This window comes from Pristis pectinata, chromosome 32, assembly GCF_009764475.1.
Source record: "Pristis pectinata isolate sPriPec2 chromosome 32, sPriPec2.1.pri, whole genome shotgun sequence".
NCBI classification, from domain to species: domain Eukaryota; kingdom Metazoa; phylum Chordata; class Chondrichthyes; order Rhinopristiformes; family Pristidae; genus Pristis; species Pristis pectinata.
The window spans coordinates 7,078,176-7,102,232 of NC_067436.1; the positions used below are offsets into that span (position 1 = coordinate 7,078,176).

At 43.7% G+C, this 24,057-nt stretch overlaps 1 protein-coding gene across 1 annotated transcript in view; it reads right to left on the bottom strand.

The window, feature by feature from the left end:
* si:dkey-24l11.2 (uncharacterized protein LOC100034462 homolog) overlaps nucleotides 1-24,057 on the bottom strand; it is a 37,021-nt gene that overhangs the window by 10,438 nt on the left and 2,526 nt on the right. Inside the window, exons 2-9 of the mRNA XM_052042540.1 lie at nucleotides 22,665-23,405; nucleotides 20,566-20,625; nucleotides 19,968-20,020; nucleotides 17,412-17,556; nucleotides 15,522-15,952; nucleotides 12,385-12,613; nucleotides 8,802-8,919; nucleotides 7,869-7,992 (exon numbers count right to left, since the gene is read on the bottom strand). Of these exons, the coding sequence (XP_051898500.1) occupies nucleotides 7,869-7,992; nucleotides 8,802-8,919; nucleotides 12,385-12,613; nucleotides 15,522-15,952; nucleotides 17,412-17,556; nucleotides 19,968-20,020; nucleotides 20,566-20,625; nucleotides 22,665-23,393 (1,889 nt within the window). The 5' untranslated portion in view covers nucleotides 23,394-23,405. The remainder of the gene's footprint in view (nucleotides 1-7,868; nucleotides 7,993-8,801; nucleotides 8,920-12,384; nucleotides 12,614-15,521; nucleotides 15,953-17,411; nucleotides 17,557-19,967; nucleotides 20,021-20,565; nucleotides 20,626-22,664; nucleotides 23,406-24,057) is intronic.

Genomic DNA, 24,057 nt, shown 5'->3' on the forward strand with positions numbered 1-24,057 from the left:
TGGACATCTCTGTCACAGGGATGATGATCTCTGAACTCAACTATCCCCTGCCTGCGTGTGCTCCTCCCCCTACCCCCACCTTCTTATTCCGGCTTCTGCCCTCTTCCTTTCCAGTCCTGATGAAGGGTCTCAGCCCAAAACGTTGACTGTTTATTTCCCTCCAAAGATGCTGCCTGACCTGCTGAGTTCCTCCAGTACTTTTCGTGTATTGCTCCAGATTCCAGCATCTGCAGAATTTCTTGTGTCTCCATGATGATCTGAAAGGTTACCTTCTGTGCTCTAAACTTCGATGGGACTCAAATTGGTGTCAAATGGCATCATCAGAATATAAAGTACCTGTTTACATCAGTATCACTCACACCTATCAGCCAATAATTTCCACATCTACTGGTGTCCTAATATTCTAGCTGATGAGTATGGTGAGATTTCCCCGCAAAGAGACATTTCACTGTACTTGCTCTACCTCAACAACAGGCTTGTATCCACAACAATCGTAGAAGCAGCCAGCTGTGTAGACCAGAGTACAACACAACTCCAGCTCCCTTTGACTCAATAGAACTGTATAGCACAAAAACAGGCCCTTTTGGCCCACCTCGTCCATGCCGACTGTGATGGCGATCTACACTAATCCCACTTGCCTGTATTAGGCCTGTACCCGTCTCCACCTTTCCTATCCCAAGTGCCTTTTAAACATCATTATTGTATTTGCCTTCACCGCCTCCTCTGGGAGCTTGTTCAAGATAACCATCACCCTCCTGCATGTGAAAAACTTGCCCCACAGATCTCCTTTAAATTTCTCTGCTCTCACCTTAAACCTGCACCTTCTAGAGCTATACTCCCCTACCCTGGGAAAAAGACTATCCTATCTATGCCCTTCATAATTTTATAAATTTCTACAAGGTCACCCATTAGACTCCTCCGTTCCAGTGAGAACAAATCCAACCTATCCAGTCTCTCCTTATAACTACAGCCCTCCAATTTCAGGCAACACTCTGGTGAATCTCTTCTGCATTGTCTATTGCTAACATGTCCTCCCTACAGTATGGCGACCAGAGTACACAACATTCGTAAGTGCAATCTAACCAATGTCTTGTACAACTACAACATGATGTCCCAACTCATAATGCCCCAGCCTACGATGATAAGCATGTCAAATGTTTTTCATAGTCCCTCTCCACCTGTGTTGCCATTTTCAGGGAGCTATGATCTTGTACCCCATGGTCTCTCTGTACATCAATGCTCCTAAGGTCCCCGTCATTTACTCTATATGTCCTACTAGGATAACTATTTTAATTTAACTAATTTATATATCAGAAACAAGAAAGGTCCCAGCACCGATCCTGCGGTACACCATGTTACAGATTTCCAGTCAGAAAAACACCCATCCACCACTACCCTCTGCCTCTTATTACAAGCCAATTTTTGATCCAGTTTGCCACAGATCACCCGTGACTGAACCTTCTGAACCAGCCTACCATTTGGGACATTGTCAAAAGCCTTACTAAAAGCCATATAAACATGTCTACTGATGTGCCATCATTAATTTTAATTACCTAGTCAAAAAACCCTCTGATTTATGAGACACGATTTCCCCTGCACAAACCATGCCAATTCCTCCTAATTGGTCCCTGCCTTTCCAAGTGAACTTAAACTCCATCCCTCAGTACCTTCTCCAACAACTTCCCTACCACTAATGCAAGGCTCACCAGTCTGTAGTTTTCAGGTTATTTCTCATGCCCCATTTGAAGAAGGGGACAATATTAGCTATCCTCCAATCTTCTGGCACCTCACCCATGGCTAATGAAGATGCAAAAAATATCTGTCAGCGTGCCAGAAACCTTCTCTGTGGCTTCCCTTGGCATCCTGGAATAGATCCCGTCAGTTCCTGGGGATTTATCCACCTTGATGTGCACCAATATTTCTAACGCTTCCTCCTTCCTGATAGACATGCTCCAGAATAGCAGTGTACTCCTCCCTTAATTCTCCAGCCTCCACGTACATTTCCCTGGTAAATACCAATGAGAAGTATTCATGTCCCCAGCTCCACACACAGATTATCCCTTTGTTCTCTGCGGGGGCCTACTCTTTCCTTAGCTACTCTCTTGCTTCCAATATACTTAATTAGGTTTGCTTGTGTGCTTGAACAATCGATTTTCCCCTGCAAACAGTACCTTAGTGACAGGATTGTGATATGGTTATCTGTAGAGGACCACCAGAAAAATATTAAAACTACAGGCAGTGATTATTTACAGATGACTGTAGAGTACTGTCCAGTTAGATACAAGAAAGGGAGCATTCAGTCCCCAGATAGAAATAGATCACAAGTCATCTCCCTCTAAACCATCTTGGCTCCCTGACCCTAATACCCTTCTTACCCCTCCAGAATTTCCAGCTGGCCCCCAGTTCAGGCAGTATTTTGGTGGAGCTCCAGTACTGTTAGTGTAAAACACACACAAAGTGCTGGAGGAACTCAGCGGGTCAGGCAGCCATGGAGGGAAATAAACAGTCGACATTTCGGGCCGAGATCCTTCGTCAGGACTGGAAAGGAAGAGGGCAGAAGCCAGAATAAGAAGGTGAGGGGAGGGGGGAGACGCACAGGCTGGCAGGTGATAGGCAAGTCCAGGTAAGGGGGGGGGGGGGGGGTTGGGGGGAGAAGGCTGGGCGAGGGGGGAAGATGCAAGAAGCTGAGAGGTGATGGGTAAAAAAGGCAAAGGGCTGAAGGAGAAGGAATCCGGTAGGAGAGGGCAGTGGACCAGGGAATAAAGGGAAGGAGGTAGGGAACAGATGGGCAGGTTATGAAGGTGGGAGAGGGGAAAGAGAAGGGGTAGGGGACCATAGGAAGTTAGAGAAATCGATGTTGAGGTCGTCAGGTTGGAGACTACCAAAGCAGAATATGAGGTGTTGTTCCTCTAACCTGCATCTGGCCTCAACATAGCAGTACAGGAGGCTGTGGACAGACATCCCAGTATGGAAGTGGGATGTAGAACAGAAGTGGATAGCCACCGGGAGATCCTGGCTTTTGTGGCAGACTGAGTGAAGGTGCTCGACAAAGCACTCATCCAATCTGCGTCGTGTCTCACCGATATAGAGGAGGCTGCACCAGGAGCGCCGGATGCAATACATGACACCCTCAGATTCACAGGTGAAGCGCTGCCTCACCTGGAAGGACTCTCTCGGGCCCTGAATGGTGGTGAGGGAGGTGTAGGGACGGGTGTAGCACTTAATGCAGTTGCAGGGATAAGTGCTGGAAAGGTCATCAGTGGGGAGGGACGAGTGGACGAGGGAGCCGCAGAGGGAGCAATCCCTGCAGAAAGCGGAGGGAGGGGAAGATATGCCTGGTGGTGGGATCCCATTGGAGGTGGCGGAAGTTGCAGAAAATGATGCATCAGACGTGCAGGCTCGTGGGGTGGTAGGTGAGGACAAGGGGAACCTCGTCACGTCGGGGAGAGGATGGGGCGAGGGCAGACATGCAGGAAATGGAGATGTGGGTGAGGGCAGCATTGGTGATGGTGGAAGGGAAACCCCAGTTACTGAAGGAGGACACTTCAGATGTCCTGGAATGGAAAGCCTCATCATGGGGACAGATGCGGTAGAGGCAGAGGAACTGGGAGAAGGGGATGGATTCCTTGCAGGTGACAGAGTGGGTAGTCAAGGTAACTGTGGGAGTCAGTGGGTTTGTAAAAGATGTCTGTGGTGAATTTGTCTCCGGAGAGATCCAGAAAGGGGAGAGAGGTGTCAGAGATGGAGCAAGTAAATCTGAGGGCAGGGTGGAAGTTGGAGGCAAAATTGACGAAATTGACAAGCTCAGCACGGGTGCAGGAAGCAGCCCCAATGCAGTCGTCAATGCAGCGGGGAAAGAGTTGGGGAGCGTTACCATTCTAGGCTTGGAATATGAACTTGGAATAGCCAGCAAAATGGCAGGCATAGCTGGGGCCCATGCGAGTGCCCATGGCTACACCTTTGGCTTGGAGGAAGTGGGAGGAGCCTATAAAGAAGTCGTTGAGGGTGAGTACCAGTTCCGCCAGATGGAGGAGGGTGGTGGAGGGGAACTGGTTGGGTTTGCTGTCGAGAAAGAAATGGAGAGCTTTAAGGCCTTCCTGATGGGAGACGGAAGTGTACAGGGACTCAATGCCCATAATGAAAATGAGGGCTCCCTTACTGATGACCCCATCTCCCTGCTTAAGCCCTCTTCCTCCTCTTGGTCACCTCGCCCTGGCCTGCTGCCACTCCGGATCTCTTCATCTCTAACTGCCAACGGATATTACCCATCTCAACTCCTGTTACCGATTCCAACCTCACCCCCTCTGAACACACTGCCCCCCACTCGCTCAGTACTAATCCTAATCTTACCATCAAACCCACAAACCTGTTGTAGCCTGGCAGACTGACCTTTACATTGCTAAGACCAGACATCAACTCTCAGATACCTCTTATTTATCCCTCAACCTGAACCCCACCAAGGAGCATCAGGCCATTGTTGCCCCCACTATCACTGACATTACCGCCAGAGAACTCCCCTCTACAGCCTCCAACGTCATAGATACCCTACCCCACACCGCCCGTTTCTACCTCCTATAACAAGATCCACCAACCCAACTGCTGCGGTAGGCCTATTGTTTCTGCCTGCTCCTGCCCCACTGAACTCATGTTCTCATATCTTGACTCCATTTTGTCCCCCTTGGCCCAGTCTCTTCCCACCTAAGCCCGTGACACTCCGTATGCCCTCCATCACTTACAACTTTCAGTTCCCCAGCCTCAACTGCCTCATTTTCACCATGGACGTCGAGTTCATAGCCCAGTTCCATCGCCTCCGCCGCATCTGTTCCCATGATGAGGATTTCCGTTCCAGGACGTCTGAGATGTCCTCCTTTTTCAATAAATGGTGTTTCCCTTCCACCACCAACAATCCTGCCCTCACCCGCATCTCCTCCATTTCCCGCACGTCTGCCCTCACCCCATCACCACCCATCCCCCCGACATAACAGGGACAGGGTTCCCCTTGTCCTCACCTACCACCACAAAAGCCTCCACATCCAACACATAATTCTCTGCAACTTCCACCACCTCCAACAGGATCCCACCACCAGGTACATCTTCCCCTCACCCCCTCTCTCCACTTTCTGTAGGGAATCGCTCTCTCTGCGACTCCCTTGCTCACTCATCCCTCTCCACCGATGAGCCTCCCAGCATTTATCCTTACAACCACACTAAGTGCTACACCTGTCCCTACACCTCCTCCCTCACCACCATTCAAGGCCCTAGACAGTCCTTCCAGGTGAGGCAGCACTTCACCCGTGAATCCGAGGGTGTCATTTGTTGCATCTGGTGCAGCCTCCTCTACATCGGCGAGACCCGACGCAGATTGGGTGACCGCTTCGTCGAGCACCTTCACTCCGTCCACCGCAAAAAGCAAGGATCTCCCAGTGACCACCCACTTCAATTCTACATCCCACTCCCATACTGACGTGTCTATCCATGGCTTCCTCTGCTGCCACGTTGAGGCCCCAGATGCAGGTTGGAGGAACAACACCTCATATTCTGCATTGGTAGTCTCCAACCTGATAGCATCAACATTGATTTTTCTAACTTCTGATAAACCCTCCCCTCTTCTCCCCCCAACTTTTGTTCCTCACTCCTCCCCACCCCCATCTTCCCTCATTCCCGTTGCCCCCTCACCCCTTCTCCCACCTTCATGACCTGACCATCTATTCCCCAACCTCCTTCTCTTTATTCCATAGTCCACTGCCCTCTCCTACCGGATTCCTTCTTCTTTAGCCCTTTGCCTCTTTTACCCATCACCTCTCAGCTTCTCACATCTCCCCCCTCCCCCACCCACCTACCTTCCCCCCTCACCTGCCAGCCTGTGCTCCTCCCCCACCCTCCTTTTTCCGGCTTCTGCCCTCCTCCTTTCTCCGGCTTCTGCCCTCCTCCTTTCCAGTCCCGATGAAGGGCCTTGGCCCGAAACGTCAACTGTTTATTTCCCTCCATAGGTGCTGCCTGACCTGCTGAGCTCCTCCAGCATTGTGTGTGTGTGTGTGTGTGTGTGTGTGTGTGTGTGTCTCTCTCTCTCTCTCTCTAGATTCCAGCATCTGCAGAACCTTGTGCCATTGTTTGTGTGAAGTAGTGATTGTTAGCATCACTGTGTTCAACATATCAGTAATCTTAAGACCTTGTTCTGGACTCCCACGCCAATGGAAACACTTTCTCTCTTTCTACTGCAACAGTCTTTCTTTAATCACCTTGCTTACTTTGCCCAATAATCTTCTACACTAAGGACGCACAAGCCAAATTAATATGAAACCTTATTTAAAGGATTATTTTGGTGAAATCAATGTTGCACTCCACCCAAGACCAGTGCATCTATCTGATGTTGACGTCCAGGATGCTCACAGTTATCCAGTTAGGGTAGGTTGTGTGGAAGGAAGGGACAATGTAAAGATAAAGGAACATTAAAAAAAACTCGGAAGCTGGAACAATTGCAAACTAAGTACAAAGAAAGCAATAAAGTAGCTTTAATATGATAAAACATCCCACAGTGACTACAGAAGTGGAGACACCGGAGGAGGTATTAGAATAAGCAATGAAAAGCTTGGCCAGAGGAAGCTTTTAAAGAAGAGTAGAGTGTAAGGGTGGTTTATGGAGGGAACTCCAGAGCTTAGGGGCTTAGCAGCTGAAAAATGTTGTTTAACTGGGTCGGCAAGTACAGAAACAATGGGAGACAGGGGTGCAGCAAATTAGGATACAGGTAGCTGAGTTTTGGATGACTTCAAATTTATGGTGGATAAAACAAGGACAACCTGCTGGGAGTCAAGCCTACAGGCATCAAAAATCTTGAATGGAGAGCTTAAAACACAAGAAATAGGAACAGGAGTAGACCATGTGGTTCAGCGAGACTGCTCCATCTTTCAATAACATCATGGACAATCTGATCTTTGGCCTCAGCTTCAGTCTCCTGCGAGATTGCCCCATAACATTCTATTCCCCTCCAGCCCAAAAACAGTTATCTCTGCCTTAATTCTACCTAATGATGTAATCCCTACAGCTCTACGGGGTACATAACTTCAAAAGAAGTTCCTCCTCATCTTATACAAGTCTTCTAGCTCTAGACTGTCAAATACACAAACTACGAGAACAAGGAGGAGACAGTCAAGAAAGAGAATTATTCGCTCTAACTGGGATCCTGAAGGGGGAAACATCCTCACAGTACCTACCGTCAGAATTTTATACAAGATTATTTCTCATTCTTCTAAATTCAAGAGAATGCAGACCCATCCTACTCTATATTTCCTCACTGAATTACTTCTTCAGTCCAGGAATCACTCTAGTGAATCTCTGCCTTGCAAGCATACCTTCTGTAAATAAGCAGACTAAAACTGTATATAGTACTGCAAACGTGGTCCCATACATACACTATATAGCTGCAGCAAGATATCCTCACTCCTGTACTCTGTTCCCCTTGCAATAAAGGTAGATGTTCCATCTGCCTTCTTTACCAGTACTGCAGGCTAACCACTTGTGTTTCTAAACATTGAAACAAAAAAATACAGCACTGGAACAGGTCCTTCAGCCCCTGATTTCTGCACCAACCACGATGCCAAACTAAATTAATCCCACCTGCCTGCACATGGTTCATATCTCTTAGTTCCCTGCTTCTTCCCGAGGACACACAGACCTCTCGAATCAACATATAATAGTCTCACAGAAAAACATTATTTAAATGCTACTCTTCTTACTAATGTGGCTACCTTCCCATTTTACATCTCTACTCCACCTGCTAAAAGTGAGACACGGCAGGGTTGGAATCAGGTGGAGATGGAGAAACAACTTTCTTATCTGTCCCAAAAACTGAATTTAAAGCGTACCCTTACCTGAGCCAGCGACAACTCTTCTTGTAATGGCTGCAAGTGCCAAACTCTGGCAGGGGTTTACCAAGCTGAATAGTAAGTCCTTCAGGCCGCCTCTTCTGATGCTGACGAACTGAATTTTTATTGTCTTCAGCAATAAATAAAACCAAGTAACTGGTCACTGGATGGTTTAAGTAAGAGACAGCTACTATCAAATATATAAACTACAAGAAAAAGGAGACAGTTCAGAGAGAGAATGCGTCTCTCAAACTGGGACACTACCTGCACTCTTCCATTGTTTGGTATTAAGAAAACCCTTATTCAGTTCTTATTTGTTTGATTAAGCAAATGTACATTCAGTGTATCAGTTCACAGGCTATTTCTTAATTAAGTTATACATGCACAGGAGGCACACTTGCTAGTTAGGTAGCCTAAAATTTCTTTGGTTTATAAGTGAAATTGTCAATACCCATCAGGAAAGAAGAGTCCCAGCTTCTTTGTTCTTGTGCAGTGAGAAGGCCAAGGGGTGACCCAGAATAGGTTATGAAAGGTTTTAATAGGATAAGGAGAGAAGGAGAGAGAAAGAAAGACCAAATCTAGAGACCATCAAAACAAGGTATTGAGTTGTAAATCACAAAGGGAATTCAAAAGAAATTTATTTTCTGAAGAGGGTGGTAAGAATGTGGAATCTGTTAATTCGACCTTTGGGGAAGTAGTTGAAGTGAATGTATTCTTTAAGGGAATGGAGGAAAAAGGGATTCAATGTTCTACTGATAGATTTGGATGAGGAAGGATAGGAGGAGGATAGAAAAAAAGCATTAAAAGGGGTGTGGATAACTTAGGCTGAATACTCCATATGCCCCATGCTTTATAAATCCAGACCTATATATCAAATCTGTTTCTTTGTATCAGCTCTCCTTGTTCCCAATGAAGGCAGGTATATTTAGGAATCATCACCTATTTCATCCTGTGACTGGATGTTCATCTGGTAAAACTGGACTTCATCCACCAAAACTTTGAGTTTGCAATGACAGTGCAAGCAGTTTAGTTCCTTGTACTGGCCATAGGATAGACCCTGGATAACAAGAGATAAAGGTTATGAATTGTAGTCACTCAATAGGTTAACAATTTCTGTAGGAGACTCTCAATTCTTTTATGTACAAATATTGATCACAAGACAAGGGAGCAGAAGTAGGCCATTTGGCCCATCAAGTCTGCTCCAAAGAAAAGGGAAAAAAGAAAAAGAAATGAGAAATTTGGGGGGGGGGGGGGGGGGGGCAAAAAAAACCACACTATTCTAACCCCAATTTCCAGCCTTATCCCCATATCCCTTGATACCCCAACTATTTAGATATCTATCTCTTCTTTAAACACCTCCAATGATCTGGCCTCCACTGCTGTACGTGGCAAGGAATTCCACAAATTCACCACCATCTGGCTAAAGAAATTTCTCCTCATCTCTGTTTTAAACCTGTACCTTCTAATTCTAAGATTGTGCCCTCTGGTCCTTGACTCACCCACCAAGGGAAGCAGCCTAGCCACATCTACTCTGTCCAGTCCTTCCAACATTTTAAATGTCTCTATGAGGTCCCCTTTCATTCTTCTGTACTCCAGTGAGTACAGTCCAAGAGCCAACAAACGCTCATCATACACAAGCTCTTTCATTCCGGGAATCATCCTCGTAAAGCTCCTCTGAACCCTCTCCAACATCAGCACATCTTTCCTAAGATATGGGGCCCAAAACTGTGCACAGTATTCCAAATGAGGCCTCACTAGTGCCCCGTAGAGCCTCATCAACACTTCCTTACTTTTATACACTATACTTCTCGAAATGAATGCCAACATAGCATTCGCTTTCTTTACCACCGATCCGACCTGGTGGTTAACCTTTAAGGTAACCTGCACGAGTACCCTCAAGTCCCTTTGTACTTCTGTACTTTGAATTTTCTCTCCTTCTGGATAATAATCTGCCCGTTTATTTCTGTTTCCAAAGTGGACAACTGCACATTTCTCAACATTGAATCTCATCTGCCATTTCCTTGCCCATTCTCCTAAGCTATCTTGGTCTCTCTGCAACCTTCCTGTCTCCTCAATACTCTCTACTCCTCCACCTATCTTGGTGTCATCCGCAAACAGCCACAAAACCATTTACTCCATCATCCAAATCGTTAATGTACAAGGTAAAAAGAAGCAGCCCCAACACTGACCCCTGCAGAACACCACTAGTAACCAGTAGCCAACCAGAACGAGATCCTTTCATTCCCACCCTTTACTTCCTGCCAACCAGCCAATGTTCCACCCATTCTGTTATCCTACCTGTAATTCCATGACCTCTCATCTTATTAATCAGTCTCTTAAGCGGCACCTTGAAGGCCTTTTGAAAGTCTAAATACACAACATCTACCGCCTCTCCCTTATCCACCCTACCTGTGATTTCTTCAAAAAACTCCAATAGGTTGGTCAGGCAGGATCTTCCCTTCACAAAACCATGTTGGCTAGGACCTATCTTGCCTTGCACCTCTAGGTATTCCATAACCTCATCCTTGAGGATCGATTCCAATAACTTTCCCACCACTGACGTCAAACTAATAGGTCTGTAATTTCCTTTATGCTGCCTCCCACCTTCCTTATACAGCAGAACTACATTTGCGACCCTCCAGTCCTCTGGAACCGTGCCGGAGTCTATCGATTCCTGGAAAATTATCACCAATGCCTCTGCTATCTCTAAAGCCACCTCCTTCAGAACCCGGGGATGCTCCTCATCCGGTCCGGGAGACTTATCAGTCTTTAGCCCATTTAGTTTTCCTAGCACCTTCTCTCTAGTAATCTTAACTGAACTCAGTTCCATTCCGTGAGACCCCTGACTAACCGGTATATTGCTGATGTCCTCCAGTGAAAACCGATGCAAAATACTCATTTAGTTCTTCTGCCATCTCTATCACCCGTTATGATCTCTCCCGCACTGTTATCAATTGGTCCTATATCAACCTGTGTCTGTCTTTTACTCCTTATATATTTAAAAAACTTAGTATCCTTTTGAATGTTATCTGCCAACTTCCTTTCATAATTCATCTTTTCTTTCCTAATGAGTTTCTTTCTGCAGGTTTTTAAAAGTTTCCCAGTCTTCTGTTTTCCCACTAATTTTTGTTTCCTTGTATGCCCTCCCTTTTGCTTTTATTTTAGCCTTCACCTCTCTCGTTATCCACATTTGTGCCTTTTTTCCATTCAAAACCTTTTTTCTTGGAATATATCTATGCTGCATTTTCCTTATTTCTTGTAGAAATTCCTTCCATTTCTGCTCCGCCGTCCCTCCAGCTAGCTTACTCTTCCAATCAATTTGGGCCAACTCCTCTCTCATACCACTGTAATTTCCTTTGTTCCACTGAAATATCAATACACCAGTTATCAGCTTCTCTTTCTCAAATTTGAAACTGAACTCAAATCACATTGTGATCACTAGTTCCCACTGGTTCCTTTACCTTTAGTTCCCTAATCACCTCCGGTTCATTACACAGCACCCAATCCAAAACAGCTGATCCCCTGGTGGGCTCATCAACAAATTGCTCCAAAAAACTGTCCTGTAGACATTCCCCAAACTCACTCTCCTGAGATCTACTACCTTGCTGGATTTCCCAGTCCACCTTCATGTTAAAATCCCCCATAATTATCTTCACGTTGTCACTCTGGCACGCTTTTTCTATTTCAAACTGCAACTTATGGTCCACTTCCTGACTGCTATTAGGGGGCCTATATATAACTGCTACTATTGTCCTTTTACCCTTGCTATTTCTTAGCTCCACCCATAAGGATTCCGCCTCTTCTGACCCAATGTCCTTCCTTTCTATTGATTTTATATCATTACTAATCATCATGGCCACACCTTCCCCTCTGCCTACCCGCCTATCCTTCCTATACACTGTGTACTCCTGGACATTCAGTTCCCAATCACATCCGTCATAAAGCCATGACTTGGTGATTGCCACAATTGCTTTAACTTTACAGTGCAAAATTCAATAACTGAATGTGTTAGAGGGGAAAATTATGCCAGAAATGTTCTCTTTCAAATTACATTGCAGATTTTAAGATTATATTTGCCATTTCCTTGAGATAAGGCATGAAGTGACATCATGATCCTCACGTGTGGAAGATCCTTCCCTTTCTTTTCCTTGCTATCTAACACAATCTTCCAGGCAAAATGCCAAAGATAGGAAATAAACACAGAAAAGCCTGGAGATACACTAAAGTTTAAAATCAGCATCAGAATGAGAAATGTGGATGAAGCCCTTTTACTAGAACCCTCTGATCCAATTGCTGTAATCTGAAGCCAAAGACACTGATGAGCTAACATCACATGTACAACATCACCTAGATGCTTAAAACCTCTTGGATTCTCTGGTCATTAAAGGTGCCGAGTGTAATATTGTTCTTCCAATGACATATATACAAGGTCCATCTCAACTAACCTTTTATGTTGCAGGAACAAAAGAGCAACTGGAATCTCAACAGGTCAGATACTTAAAATGGCTCTTGTTCTACTCACCTGCAGAGTGCCCTCCTTGGAGCAGTTTAGACAGCCCACAACAAAGTGACTGTCCTGTAAAATCAAGTCCACAGGGGCACATTGATGCAGGTCCAGGTAACCCAAGACATCCGAATTCTCATGGAGTACACTGGGTTGGAACGCTACACTGATGTCTGTGTTACATTTTTCACAGCTTGCAGAAGAAGAGTGCTTTTGGGACACAGTCAGATCTGCAGTTACTTTGCACCTTTGAAAAGAAATTGAACAATGGTCAGTTCTACAAGAGCTATTCACTGGGAGTGCTAAATGCTAAAACCCTGCGGAATCTTTTCTGCTAGTTTGCTTTTGACTCAATTAAAAGATCAAAAATAACAACTAAGGCAACCTGACCCCAGTGAGTGACAGATTTTCAGTAGATGATACCCATGACTGCATCCCAAATCATAAGAGAACAACATCAGGGAGGATAGTGCAGTCAATGGAGAGGCAAGGAAACTCATCCAGGAGTAATTCAACACATTGATCACAGAAGTAACTGAAAAGCAAAAACTATAGCTGGAAATTCAAAATTAAAACAGAAAATGCTAGAAATACTCAAGAGCATCCGTAGAGAGAAAATCAGAGGGAACATTTCAGGCTATTGACTTTCCATTATAACGTCACACCAATCTCAAATCTGATTCTCCAGCAGCCTTTGAAACTCTCTAGTTTAAACAGTGCTGTACTAAGTGCTGGAGTATGTTATTTGATACGTGGTAACAGGGTCCCATTAAAATCCATGTTGCAGCATGGATTTCTAAAAAAAATAGCACTTGACAGATCTATTGGGTTTTTTTTAAAAGCTGTAGATAAGGGGGAAATCAGTGGATGTAGAAGAATTGGATTTTCATAAAGCATTCAATGAAGTGTTACATATGAGGTTATTAAATTAAGGCTCATGGGATTGGGACTATTATGTTAGCAGAGCTGGCTGACAGAACACAGAGCACAAATAAAGAGTTTTTTTCCAGTTCAGCAGCCTGTAATCAACACAAGGACCAGTGTTTAGTTTCAGTTACTTGTAATCTTTACAAACATGATGTTTCATTTCCTTCCCCCACCCCCAAAGATGTATGCAGTTTGATGAGGGGGAAAATATAGAAGAAATATGAAGTTACCCACTTTGGTAGGAAAAACAGAAAAGCAAAATGCCTTATGAGACAGACTGAGAAATGTTTGAATTATGGCAATTGCTCTCTGTGCAAAATAATCTTTCCCCTGCCACATATTATAAAACACCTATGATGCTGGAGGAACTCAGCAGGCCAGGCAGCATCCGTGGAGAAAAGCAGGCGGTCAACGTTTCGGGTCAGGATCCTACTTGCCTTAGAGCAATTTCTGAGAAAGGGACTTGCCCTGTGAGAGACCGAGCAGAGTTGATCAGATGTTCCTTCAATTATAAAAGAGAAAAACTTACTGCAACATAAAAATCTTACGGAACTTAATAAATTAGATGCTGGGATGATGTTTTACCATACTAGGGTACCAGAACTAAGGATCATGGTATCAGAATAAAGGCCCAGTGATTTCAAACTGAGGCAAATCATCAGAAGTCTCTCCCTGGACAGCTGCGGATTCTCTGTTCTCTAGTATATTCAAGTCTGAGCAATAGATTTTTGGAATTAAAGAGATTCAATGAATTGAGATAATTCAAGAAAGCAAGGTAGAAGATCAGTTGTGATCTTGCTGAGATGCAGAATTGCTTGAATCAAAGAAAATTTATGACAAGGAAGGAGGAAGGAAGCCACTTGACCCATCGGGTCAACGCTGCTAAAATAAGCTGCCTACCCAATATCACCTTCGAGCACCAACCACTTAGATCTGCAGGTCAAGGCTCTTCAAGTACACGTAAAAAGTGTGACGAGGATTTATGCTTCTACCACCTATTCAGGCAAGAGTTCCAGCCCTCCAGCAACCTCTGTTGAAAAATTCTTTCCTCGCCTTCTCTCCAATCCTTCTCCAATTTCCAAATGCCACCTCAGCCCTTAATAATTCTCCCCTTGGCCTCCTCTGCTCCTCTGTATAGCCAGCCTATACAATCTTCTTTTGTTGCTGAAGTTCTCCAATCCTAGTAACATTCTCATGAATCTCCTCTGGTCACATGGTGACCAGAAATGTGTGTACACAAGCTGTGGCACAACTAGTGTTGTATACAGTTCTAGTGTAACCTCCTTGCTCTTATATCCTGAGCATCAGCTATTAGAGGAAGCACGCATTCTTAAATTACACAAGTCTAGATAGAGTCATAGAACACAGAAACGAGGCCCTTCAGCCCAACTGGTCTGTGCTGATTAAGGCATCCATCTAAGCCAGTCCCATTTGCCTGTGTTTGGCCCATATCCTTCCAAAACTTTCCTATCCATGTACCTGTCCAAATGTCTTTTAATGATTTATATTCCTCTTTTTTTAAAGATAAAACATAATATAGAAGTTTCTATGTTATATTAATTTCATTTGTGTTGCATTTGTGACTATGCTTCAAAAATATTTCACTAGCTACAAACTGCATTTTTCTCTAATTATATGTCTTTTTTTTAGAAATAAATACAGGATCCTCAGCTTTATTAATAGAGACATTATGTTAATGCTTTTACAATATATTAAAAAAAAATTGCTGATTTAGGCTTCTACATCATTGTCTGAAATTCTGAGCAGCACACTGAAGAAGGATTTCTGGCAGGAAGGAGGTGTAATGGAGAGGTATCAGGGATTAGGCACTTTAATCGTGTGGATAGTCTGAAGAAGCTGGGATTGTACTCCTTATAGCAGAGAGGATTAAAAGAAGAAGATTTAAATATTCAAAATTAGGAAGGATTTTGATAAGTGAATAGGAACTGCTTCCGCCAGTGATCAGACGATATAGACTTAAAATAATTGGCAGGAAGAACCAGCGAGGAGATGAGGGGATTTTTCCTGCTAAGTTGTTGTGACTTGGAATGAACTACCTTTCACACTGGAATTTGATAAACACTTGAAGATTGTTTTATCAGGATTTGGGAAAAGATGCATTTGGTTGCCCTTGCACAATGGGTCAAATGGTCTTCTGTACCATACAATCGTGTGCCTCGACGGCTGGCTGCCTGAATGCACTTTCACACCACTATCGCTCATCATACCTGACGCACTTCAGTGACAGAGTGATCTTCTGAGCTGCCAGTGTTGCTGTCGCTTCTCCCAGCTGAAAGCCAAGAAATCGCACTGCTGTTCCCTTAGGCAGGCCCTTGCTGTTAGAATCTATCGGCAGCTGCCCACTCCCATTGCCAGCTGGGAGGGGTTTATGCCTGCGAGGTGCATCAGTCCTTGAACACCCATCAACCTCCTCACCAGAGCTGACTTCACTGCCCGTGCCACTCATTTCTGGACTTTCTGATTCTGCGAACTTGGCCTGCTGAAGCTGCTGCGACAATCCCTTGACAGGATCTACGTTCTGAGGGCACGAAGACCCTTCTGTTGTCTGCAAAGCTCGTGCATCTGGTAGGCATGGCTTAAGTTCCTGGAAGGGTATAAAACATATCCCTGATTTCTCGGTGTCCAATTCCCTCTTTATCTGGAAGAGGAAAGAAATTGAAAGTTAGTTGCAATTTAAAAAAAATACACAATATTGATTATCCTCAACAATAATTCACACAACCTCCTAAACAAAGAGAGGGATATGCAAGAGAGAACAGAACACAGGGTTACAAGTGGGGGAATGGGATTGCTCAGAGCTGGCATAGATTTGATGGACCAAATGGCCTCCTCCTATGACATATGGAAATATGAGCAATAAACATGGAGAAATATCATCTTGGATTTATACATTACCATTATAAGAATGTCTTACAATGCTTTATAGCCAGTGAAGAGGTTTGAAATGCTTTAATGTACATTGGGGTTGAATGTTTTCCATTTTAATTGATAATAACCAAATAAAAACATCCAAAGACTACTTAAAAAGTTTTCAGTTTACTGATAAAACTCTGCATTGGAAATACAACATTACCACATATTTTGCTTTCAAGAACAAAGCTTTTAGAATATAGAAATGGTGCACAGATAACTAGTTTGTTTGTGAACAGAATGCTCCAGATAATGATGTGACTGGATAACTGAGGTGTGGTGGTGCTGGGGCTGGGGCAAGAAAACCACTATAATGAAACCAATGGATGACTTTGAATGTGCATTTATTGTCATAGCCAACTTAGCTGCAAATTATGATCACACAAAGTTGTTGCATATGTCCAACGTTGTCTGTAATAACCAGAAACACCCAATTTTAACAAGTGGAAAAAATACCCTCCCCATCCCAAACAGCACCAAGAGCACACAAAAAATTCAAAGCCCCACTATACAAAATGCTGTTGTTAATTTGTGCCCAGCAAGCTCCTGTCAGAAGGTAGCCCATTTTGGTGGGGTTGGGTAATGCATGAACATTGGCCAGGGGCAGGGGACAACTCCCCAGCTCTTCTGCCTCTTCTAAAAGATTGCATTCCCAACGGCATACCACTCCTTCAGTGTTACATTGAATATCAATCTAGTTTGGTGCTCAGGCCTTAGTAATGGGACAAACTCTCAGCCTTTAACTCAAGAAGCAACAGTGGTATTGACTGAAACATAGTTGATATTTAAAGATATTAATAAAACTGAACTAGTAATGAATTGATAAAAATATTCTTTCGGATGGCCTGATAACCCCTCTCAAATCAGTTCATCTACAACTCTCACCACTGGCATTGCAGCAAACAAGTAGAAGAGACAGAAGACATGACTTTAGTTGATTATATTGCAGCATATAGTCCAAGTATAACTTACTCTGCAGAATTCCTTTCATTGTCCAGTTGGAAAAACACCACTTAACCAAGGAACAATCTGACGGCAGGGAATAGCCTATTCTGACACAGTGACACACTCTGAGAATAGACTGACCTGCAAGTGCTTTACTTCTTTTCCCCCTCGTGTTTTCTCAAGTACCTTGCTTTGTTCCCATCAGACATAAAATTTTACTGAACAGGGTGACACGGTCTTACCTTTCTGGCTCCCTCTATGAACAGCTTCTCCAGGTTGCGATCTAGCCACCGCAGGTAAGGACGAAACAGCAGCTCTAACTTTCCCGTCAGCCTGTTGGTGGCATGCTTGGCCTGAAGCCACTCCTCTGAAGCGCTACACACGTGCCTGAGGTGGAGAGGATGGAATATGGCCTTGTGAAATTACTGAACAATCCTCAAAACCAGGACTTAGAGAGAAAATAAACAACCATCTGAGAAATGAAGAACAAAGTAAAACTCCATTAATTCAGCACACTCGGGACTTTGTTGATGCCAGACTGGTAGATTTGAGATTATTGAATGTTATCCCTATAAATACCCTAACATACTTTTAGTTCCTTTTTGTTTTAAGATGTTACACAATAGTGCAAATTTTCTAACGAACCCAGTGAGTTTCAAGGCGAGCCAGGTGCCAAACCTTTTATACTTCCAAATAATCAGAAAGTGGATTATCAGACTTTTACTGTATAAGCTCCATTTGGTTCACTTTTCTGCCAGTGGAAGAAAGGGGTTGGGATGAGAATTTATTTTGCTTTTGTCGTTTATCCTTTTAGTAAGTTTTTGCCTTTTAGTTTGCGATAAGGATCTTGCTGCTCTTCCAACAGCTGATGTGCATCATATTCTAGGAAATGTTTCCTCACTGATTTTTATTGACCTACCGCTCTGCTGCATAATAAAACAAAGCCACTAAAGCCGTCAGTGATACAAATGGCACTGGGCTACAATGATGCAGAATCCCTTACACCTTACCCAGTAGCTGCTACTTCTATACACACTCCACTGAAAGTATACCTGTCTTTAGATATCGTTAGATAAAATGGAGTAAAAAGAATTGATGCATAATTCCCATATAGAAACTACAGATACTGAGCAACACAAGTAGGAGCATGAATAGGCCACCTGGCCCTTCAAACCTACCCTGCCATTCAATATGATCGTAGCTGACCTACCCTGGGGCTCATCCCCTTTTCCGTGTCAGTAGCCCATTGCCCTTGATTCCCCAATCTTTCAAAAATGCATCTTCCTCATCCTTGAGTACTTCTAATGATCTGGCCTCTATAACCCTCTGAGGTAGAGAACCTCCAGTTGTTATTCTCAGCAAGTATGAGATGCACTTTGACTTCTTCAGCACTCACAGAGAATCAAGTAATGGTCAGAAAGGTTCCGAGAGCGACGCGGTCAAAAAGGTAGGCAACTCTGGGCCAATCACACTGGACACTACTGACTGGGAACTGGGCTCTGGCAGAGCAAAGCTGAGGAAAAGGAGAAAAATCACTCAACAACAAGGTCTTTGCTATAATGCCAGACACACAAAGAAGTTACTGTTCAAATATCCTTCAACATGCAACAAATTCTCCACCTTTCCCTTCTCTGTTCCTAGCTCCCACCCACACTTCGTATCAACTTAGAGCTTCAATTGTCAGTGAGGATTTTAAAACAGGCTGGTTAATGACCAGACACCACTGGGGGAAAGAGACAACTACAGAAGAAAAATAAAATGTCACTATTAAATCAGGAGAAAAATACAAGTTATGTTCCCGATACTACAATCTGAAGTTTGATACTTAGATTACATGAAAAGACCAACAGCCTTCTCGCAGTCCTGGAAAATGATTTGAATATCCAATGCTGATGCCCAAACCTCCCAACTGGGAATGTGGAAATGTAAACATTGTCCAAGTTTGGCAATATGAGTAGTTCATTCTATTTCCAGGAAAGAGAACAAGAGCTGTGCCACTCTCACCGTTTGCAATTCTAATCACAACCTTAAATCCAGCCTGAAATGTACATTGATCAGAGAATAAGAAAATGATTCACACGTTCAATTCTTCAATAAATAGCACTGACAGAAGAATAAAGCTCACACTTCTTCAAGGTACTAAGACTGCAGAGCTAAAATACAAATGAATTTTTAAAAAAAATCCAGATACTGAAAATCTCAAATGAAAACAAAAATTGCTGGAACTACTAGGCAAGTAAGGCAGCATCTGTGGAAAGAGAAACATAGCCAACATTTCAGCCTGACGGGGGTCTTGGAACCGAAATGTTAACTCTATCTCTTTTCACAGATGCTGCCTGACCTACTGAGTGTTTCCAGCTTTTACTATTTTTACTTAAGTTAAAGCATAGGATCACTTTGGATTATTGCTAAAATCTCAGAAGATGGAATGGACCAGGACAGGTGCAGGGGTCTTGACCTAAAACAGTGACATACTTCTTTTGACTCCACTGATACTGCTCGACCCACTGAGTTCTTCCAGTTCTTTTTGGTCCAGATTCCTGCATTTTTTGTCTACATATAAACGCAAGTTCTTTCTTCTTTAAGTTGTGATGAGATGCGATAGGCTCCAGCAGTCATGAAAATAAAGATTTTACAGTCAAAATAAACAAGATCCTTCATCTTTGGAAAGCACGGGCTGCTTTCCAAAGATGAAGGACCTAGTTTATTCTGAAGCATTAGGTTCTTCAGTCTAAGCCTAAAACCAAGAAGATAAACCATTTCCAATAGTTCAATGTTTTACCATCGTTTCTCCTTACCTTCCCATAGACGCTGGCAGATCTTGATCCTCAGGGATATCCAAAGTGAAGACCTAAGAGAAAGATGAAGAGGCTTGAGTAACATACTACTGTATTTGAGATGGGAGAAAGGGAGGGTAAGTAATGCAGGCTTCGTAGATTCATTCTCAATAAGGTGGAAACTGTAGGTAGAGGCCAGAATTACACTTCTCTCAATGTTTAGGATGTACATGGAGTGCAGAAGGTGGAACAGAGCGAACCCCTGCTGACAGTTCCATTGGAACATAATGCAACCCCTCAGAAACATAACCCATCACTTGGTGCGTTTCCATTTCAGTTCCTGTATTATGTGCGGTTGTGGACCCTCTCATTGAGAAAAGTGGCTAGATGCAGATAGATCACCACGAACAAGATCAGCACTGAGCTTATTGACTGGCGGAATAAGGTTTGTCTTATTTACATTCTTCCAAAAATAATCCACAATATGTTTGTCATAGATTGCTGTGGTCAGCCACAACTTGCATTTAATGTAATATAATGCCCTAAAGCATGTCGTAACATACGTAGCTCCTGACTGTGAAAGCCTGCATTATGTGGCATTGGGAATATTACCCCTTACCTCCAAAGGATAATCGTCTGGGAAGCAAATCTGAATGTCTATCTCCTTCAAATCAAAAGGCTGTAAGAGAGGAAGAAAATTAGAATCAACATTGCAACGTCAGGGGCTGGCTGTGGAAAGCAAAAAAAAATCAACACTACGCAGTTCATTCACAGAATAACTAAGGGCTGTTTAAGAAGAGTGAGGGGTGGGGAGGGGTTGAATATCATCCTGAAGCAGGTTAATGGGGGAAAGAAATCAGAAATTAAAGGCAGTCACATAGGATGCGAACAATGACTACCCAGATTGGTCCTGGTATTGCAGACTTATCCGGGTTAGGGGGACCAGTGGGCACAGGATTTGATGGCAATGCACACTTCTAATGGCCTGGTCCAAAGTCCTGAAAGAAGGCACTTTATAATGAGGGCTGAAGTGGGTCACTATCTTCTCAAGCTGGGGACTGACATTAAATATTGGCCTTGCCAGTCATATTCCACAAGCAAATGAAAAGTCAAAGTTAAAGATGATTTTAGTGTCATATGCACTAGTAGGCACAGGTGCAATGAAAAACTGACCTACAACAGCTTCACAGGCACATTCCATAAGGCACATACCACAAGAGAAACATAAATTATACAAAAAAAAAGTAAAGAAAGCTTTCAGGCACTACCCCAGTAATAGCTGACCAGAAAGGGGTTTAAGGGGGAGCTTTTTTTTCCTTGAGTAGAAAGACAGTGCCATTAAAGGCACATGACCAATATTCAGAAAAGGAGAATTACTTAGCCTAAGTAGGCAGAGGTCAAGTTGTCTTTCTCTGTACCCTGCTACTGAAACCAGCCCTGACTGTTATCAAGTGACCTCAGGCAATGCACCTGGTCGTGATACTCTCCACAGTTTCAAAGTCTAGAAATATTTACTATCTATGATTAAGAGAGGCCACTCAATTGGAGATTGCAGCAAGTTAGTTGCATAGTACTCTGCAAGTGACTGCCCTCAGAAATACAAGCACTAATAATTGGATTAGGGGAAAGACTTGGTAGCTTTTACTATCATTAAGAGGAGAGAACCATTCAGCCTTTCCAAGCCCGTCACACCATCCAATGAGATCGGGGTGATCTGTGCCTTAAAGCCATTCCCTTACACACCCATTTCCCACCATACTCTCAGCTGATCTAAAATCCTACAATCTTGCTCTTATAGCTTCAAGTGACCACATTTTGTAGAGAACTTCTGCTACTTTGTGTAAAAAGAGCTTCCTAATTTCCTCAGGTAAATTACAGAGCTCTAACTTTAAAAATTGCTACATTGATTCCATCCATCTACCCTTTAAATCCTTTAACATAAATTTAACTTATGCTCTGAAATTTTAATGAATTTGCACTCCACAAGTCCAATACATCTTCTCTACAATGCAATGCACAAATTAAATAATGCTCTCCAGATGGGTGATAAAAACCAAAGTGCTGGAAATACCCAGCAGGTCAGGCAGCATTTTACGGAGAGAGAGAACAGAATCAGTGTTTCAGGTCAATGACACCTTGTCAGATCTGAAGAACTGAGAAAACAAGTGTTGACTTTAAATGTTAACTGTTTCTCATCCACAGATTCCATCTGTCCTGCTGAAAATTCCCAGCACTTTCCATTTTTATTTCAGAACTCCAGCACCTGCATTTTCTTTTTAAATTTTCAATTAGTCTGGATGGGCTATGACCAAGAGTCTACAAGTGAAGCATCTCTTCCTTCCCATACATTCCAGTCTCACCTCTGAACGTCATATCCCAGTCTTAAGGTTGGACCTTAAGAGGAAAGGGTTGCATGGCTTCAAAGAAACATCAGGGAGTTGTGTCTAATCCTATTTATTTACCAAAAAGTTAGAACAGAAACAATGGAGCAATGGCCCATTTCTATGATTACTGAAGTCAACATTTAAGGGCAAGATGGACAAGTACAGAGGAAAACGGGAATAATGGACAGAGTGCCACAAAATAGGTGGAAGAATGTCTGTGCTGTACACTCAGTATAACACTAGTTATTCTAAGCTGCAGGAGGATTTCCAATTTGCTCATTCTGACAACAAGGTTTCACTTTGGACCACTCCATGGTAAGACTCCAGGACTTACCCAGTCTGGATCTGTAGGCTCTACCACAATGCGGTAGAAAGTCTGCTTCCCATCCTCACTCTCCTGAATGATGAGCTGGTCCTTTGGGAAGCGTTTCAACAGCTGACTGATCTCAGTCTCTCGGAGTTGCCGGGCAACCTCTTGGGTCAACTCGGTGAGCTTTACTTCATCCTTGACCACAGCAGGCCGGGGGACGGGCGGTCGAATGAGTGGCCCTGGCGGTCTTAGACTGACCCGAGCGGGCTCGGAATCCACAGGGTCCCTCAACGCAGGCAACTTCTCAGGGTGCCAAAACCGGCACCGTTCTTCCATCACGCAGTAGCCAGACAGATAGTAACGACATGGCCTCTTCGCTCTATCTCTGGGACCAATCATCTTGGGCGTTCCAAACCGGGTTCGCCCCTGTGTAGCAGGATCCTCAGCAAACCTGACCGGGCCACTGTCTGCAGGACATTCTGCACCACTCTGGCACTGAGAGATATTTTCAGCAGCACCGCTGCTCTGGCTTTCAGGCACACTTGGAGCAATCCGTGGCTCCAGATGCTCATGCAGAAATCGACACCTTCGGCCAAACTGACAGTACTTTCCACGAGAATAAAAGCGACAAACAGGCGGGTATGGATTCATGCTTCTGGGTTTCAACTGAGAGGTGCCAAGGGTCCTGGTCTTTTCTGCCACATCACCGGTGTGAGACAGAGCCTCGGACGCTGGGCTGTGACCTACCTCCATTGCTTCCAGGTTCTGTGGACAGAAACAGCAGCCGGAGTCAATGAGGAAATACCTGTAACACAGACTAAAAGCAAGCATGCTAGATTCGTGCTTGGACAGTGTCTGATTTGATGCCCTCAGATTTTCTGACTTTCTCATCAACCTGAAACATTTACTTGTTTCCCTCTCTGCAGATACTTCCTGATCTGCTGAGTATTTCCAGCATTTTATTCTAATCCCAACATGAGAGGGAGGATAAACTTATTTACATGATGCCTCAACAATCTGATCTACAGGTTAATATTGCAGGATAATGTTTGGATTTAAAAACTCTGGGGAACAAGTAAAAAAACTGCAAGATTTCCCATTTTTTTCTTCTATTTTTGTACACACTCCTCATAAGGGAACAAGAACTTGTAGAAGGACTCCAAGACTGATCAAATGATGATAATATTTATAAAGTGGATTTCCTGGATCTCCTAATCGATACAACGAACCCCAGCCACTGCACTGTCTGGAAATGGAATTCAAACTTAGCTTCAGATTCAGGTGGGAATGTCTACAACTCTATTGCAATTATAAATTACAGAGAACATTATAAAAGCTTCTGCCTCTCACAATTGCATAAAGATTCCTGCAAGCAGGAATGTTGCTCTGGATTAATTAAATATGCACTTGAAGTTGA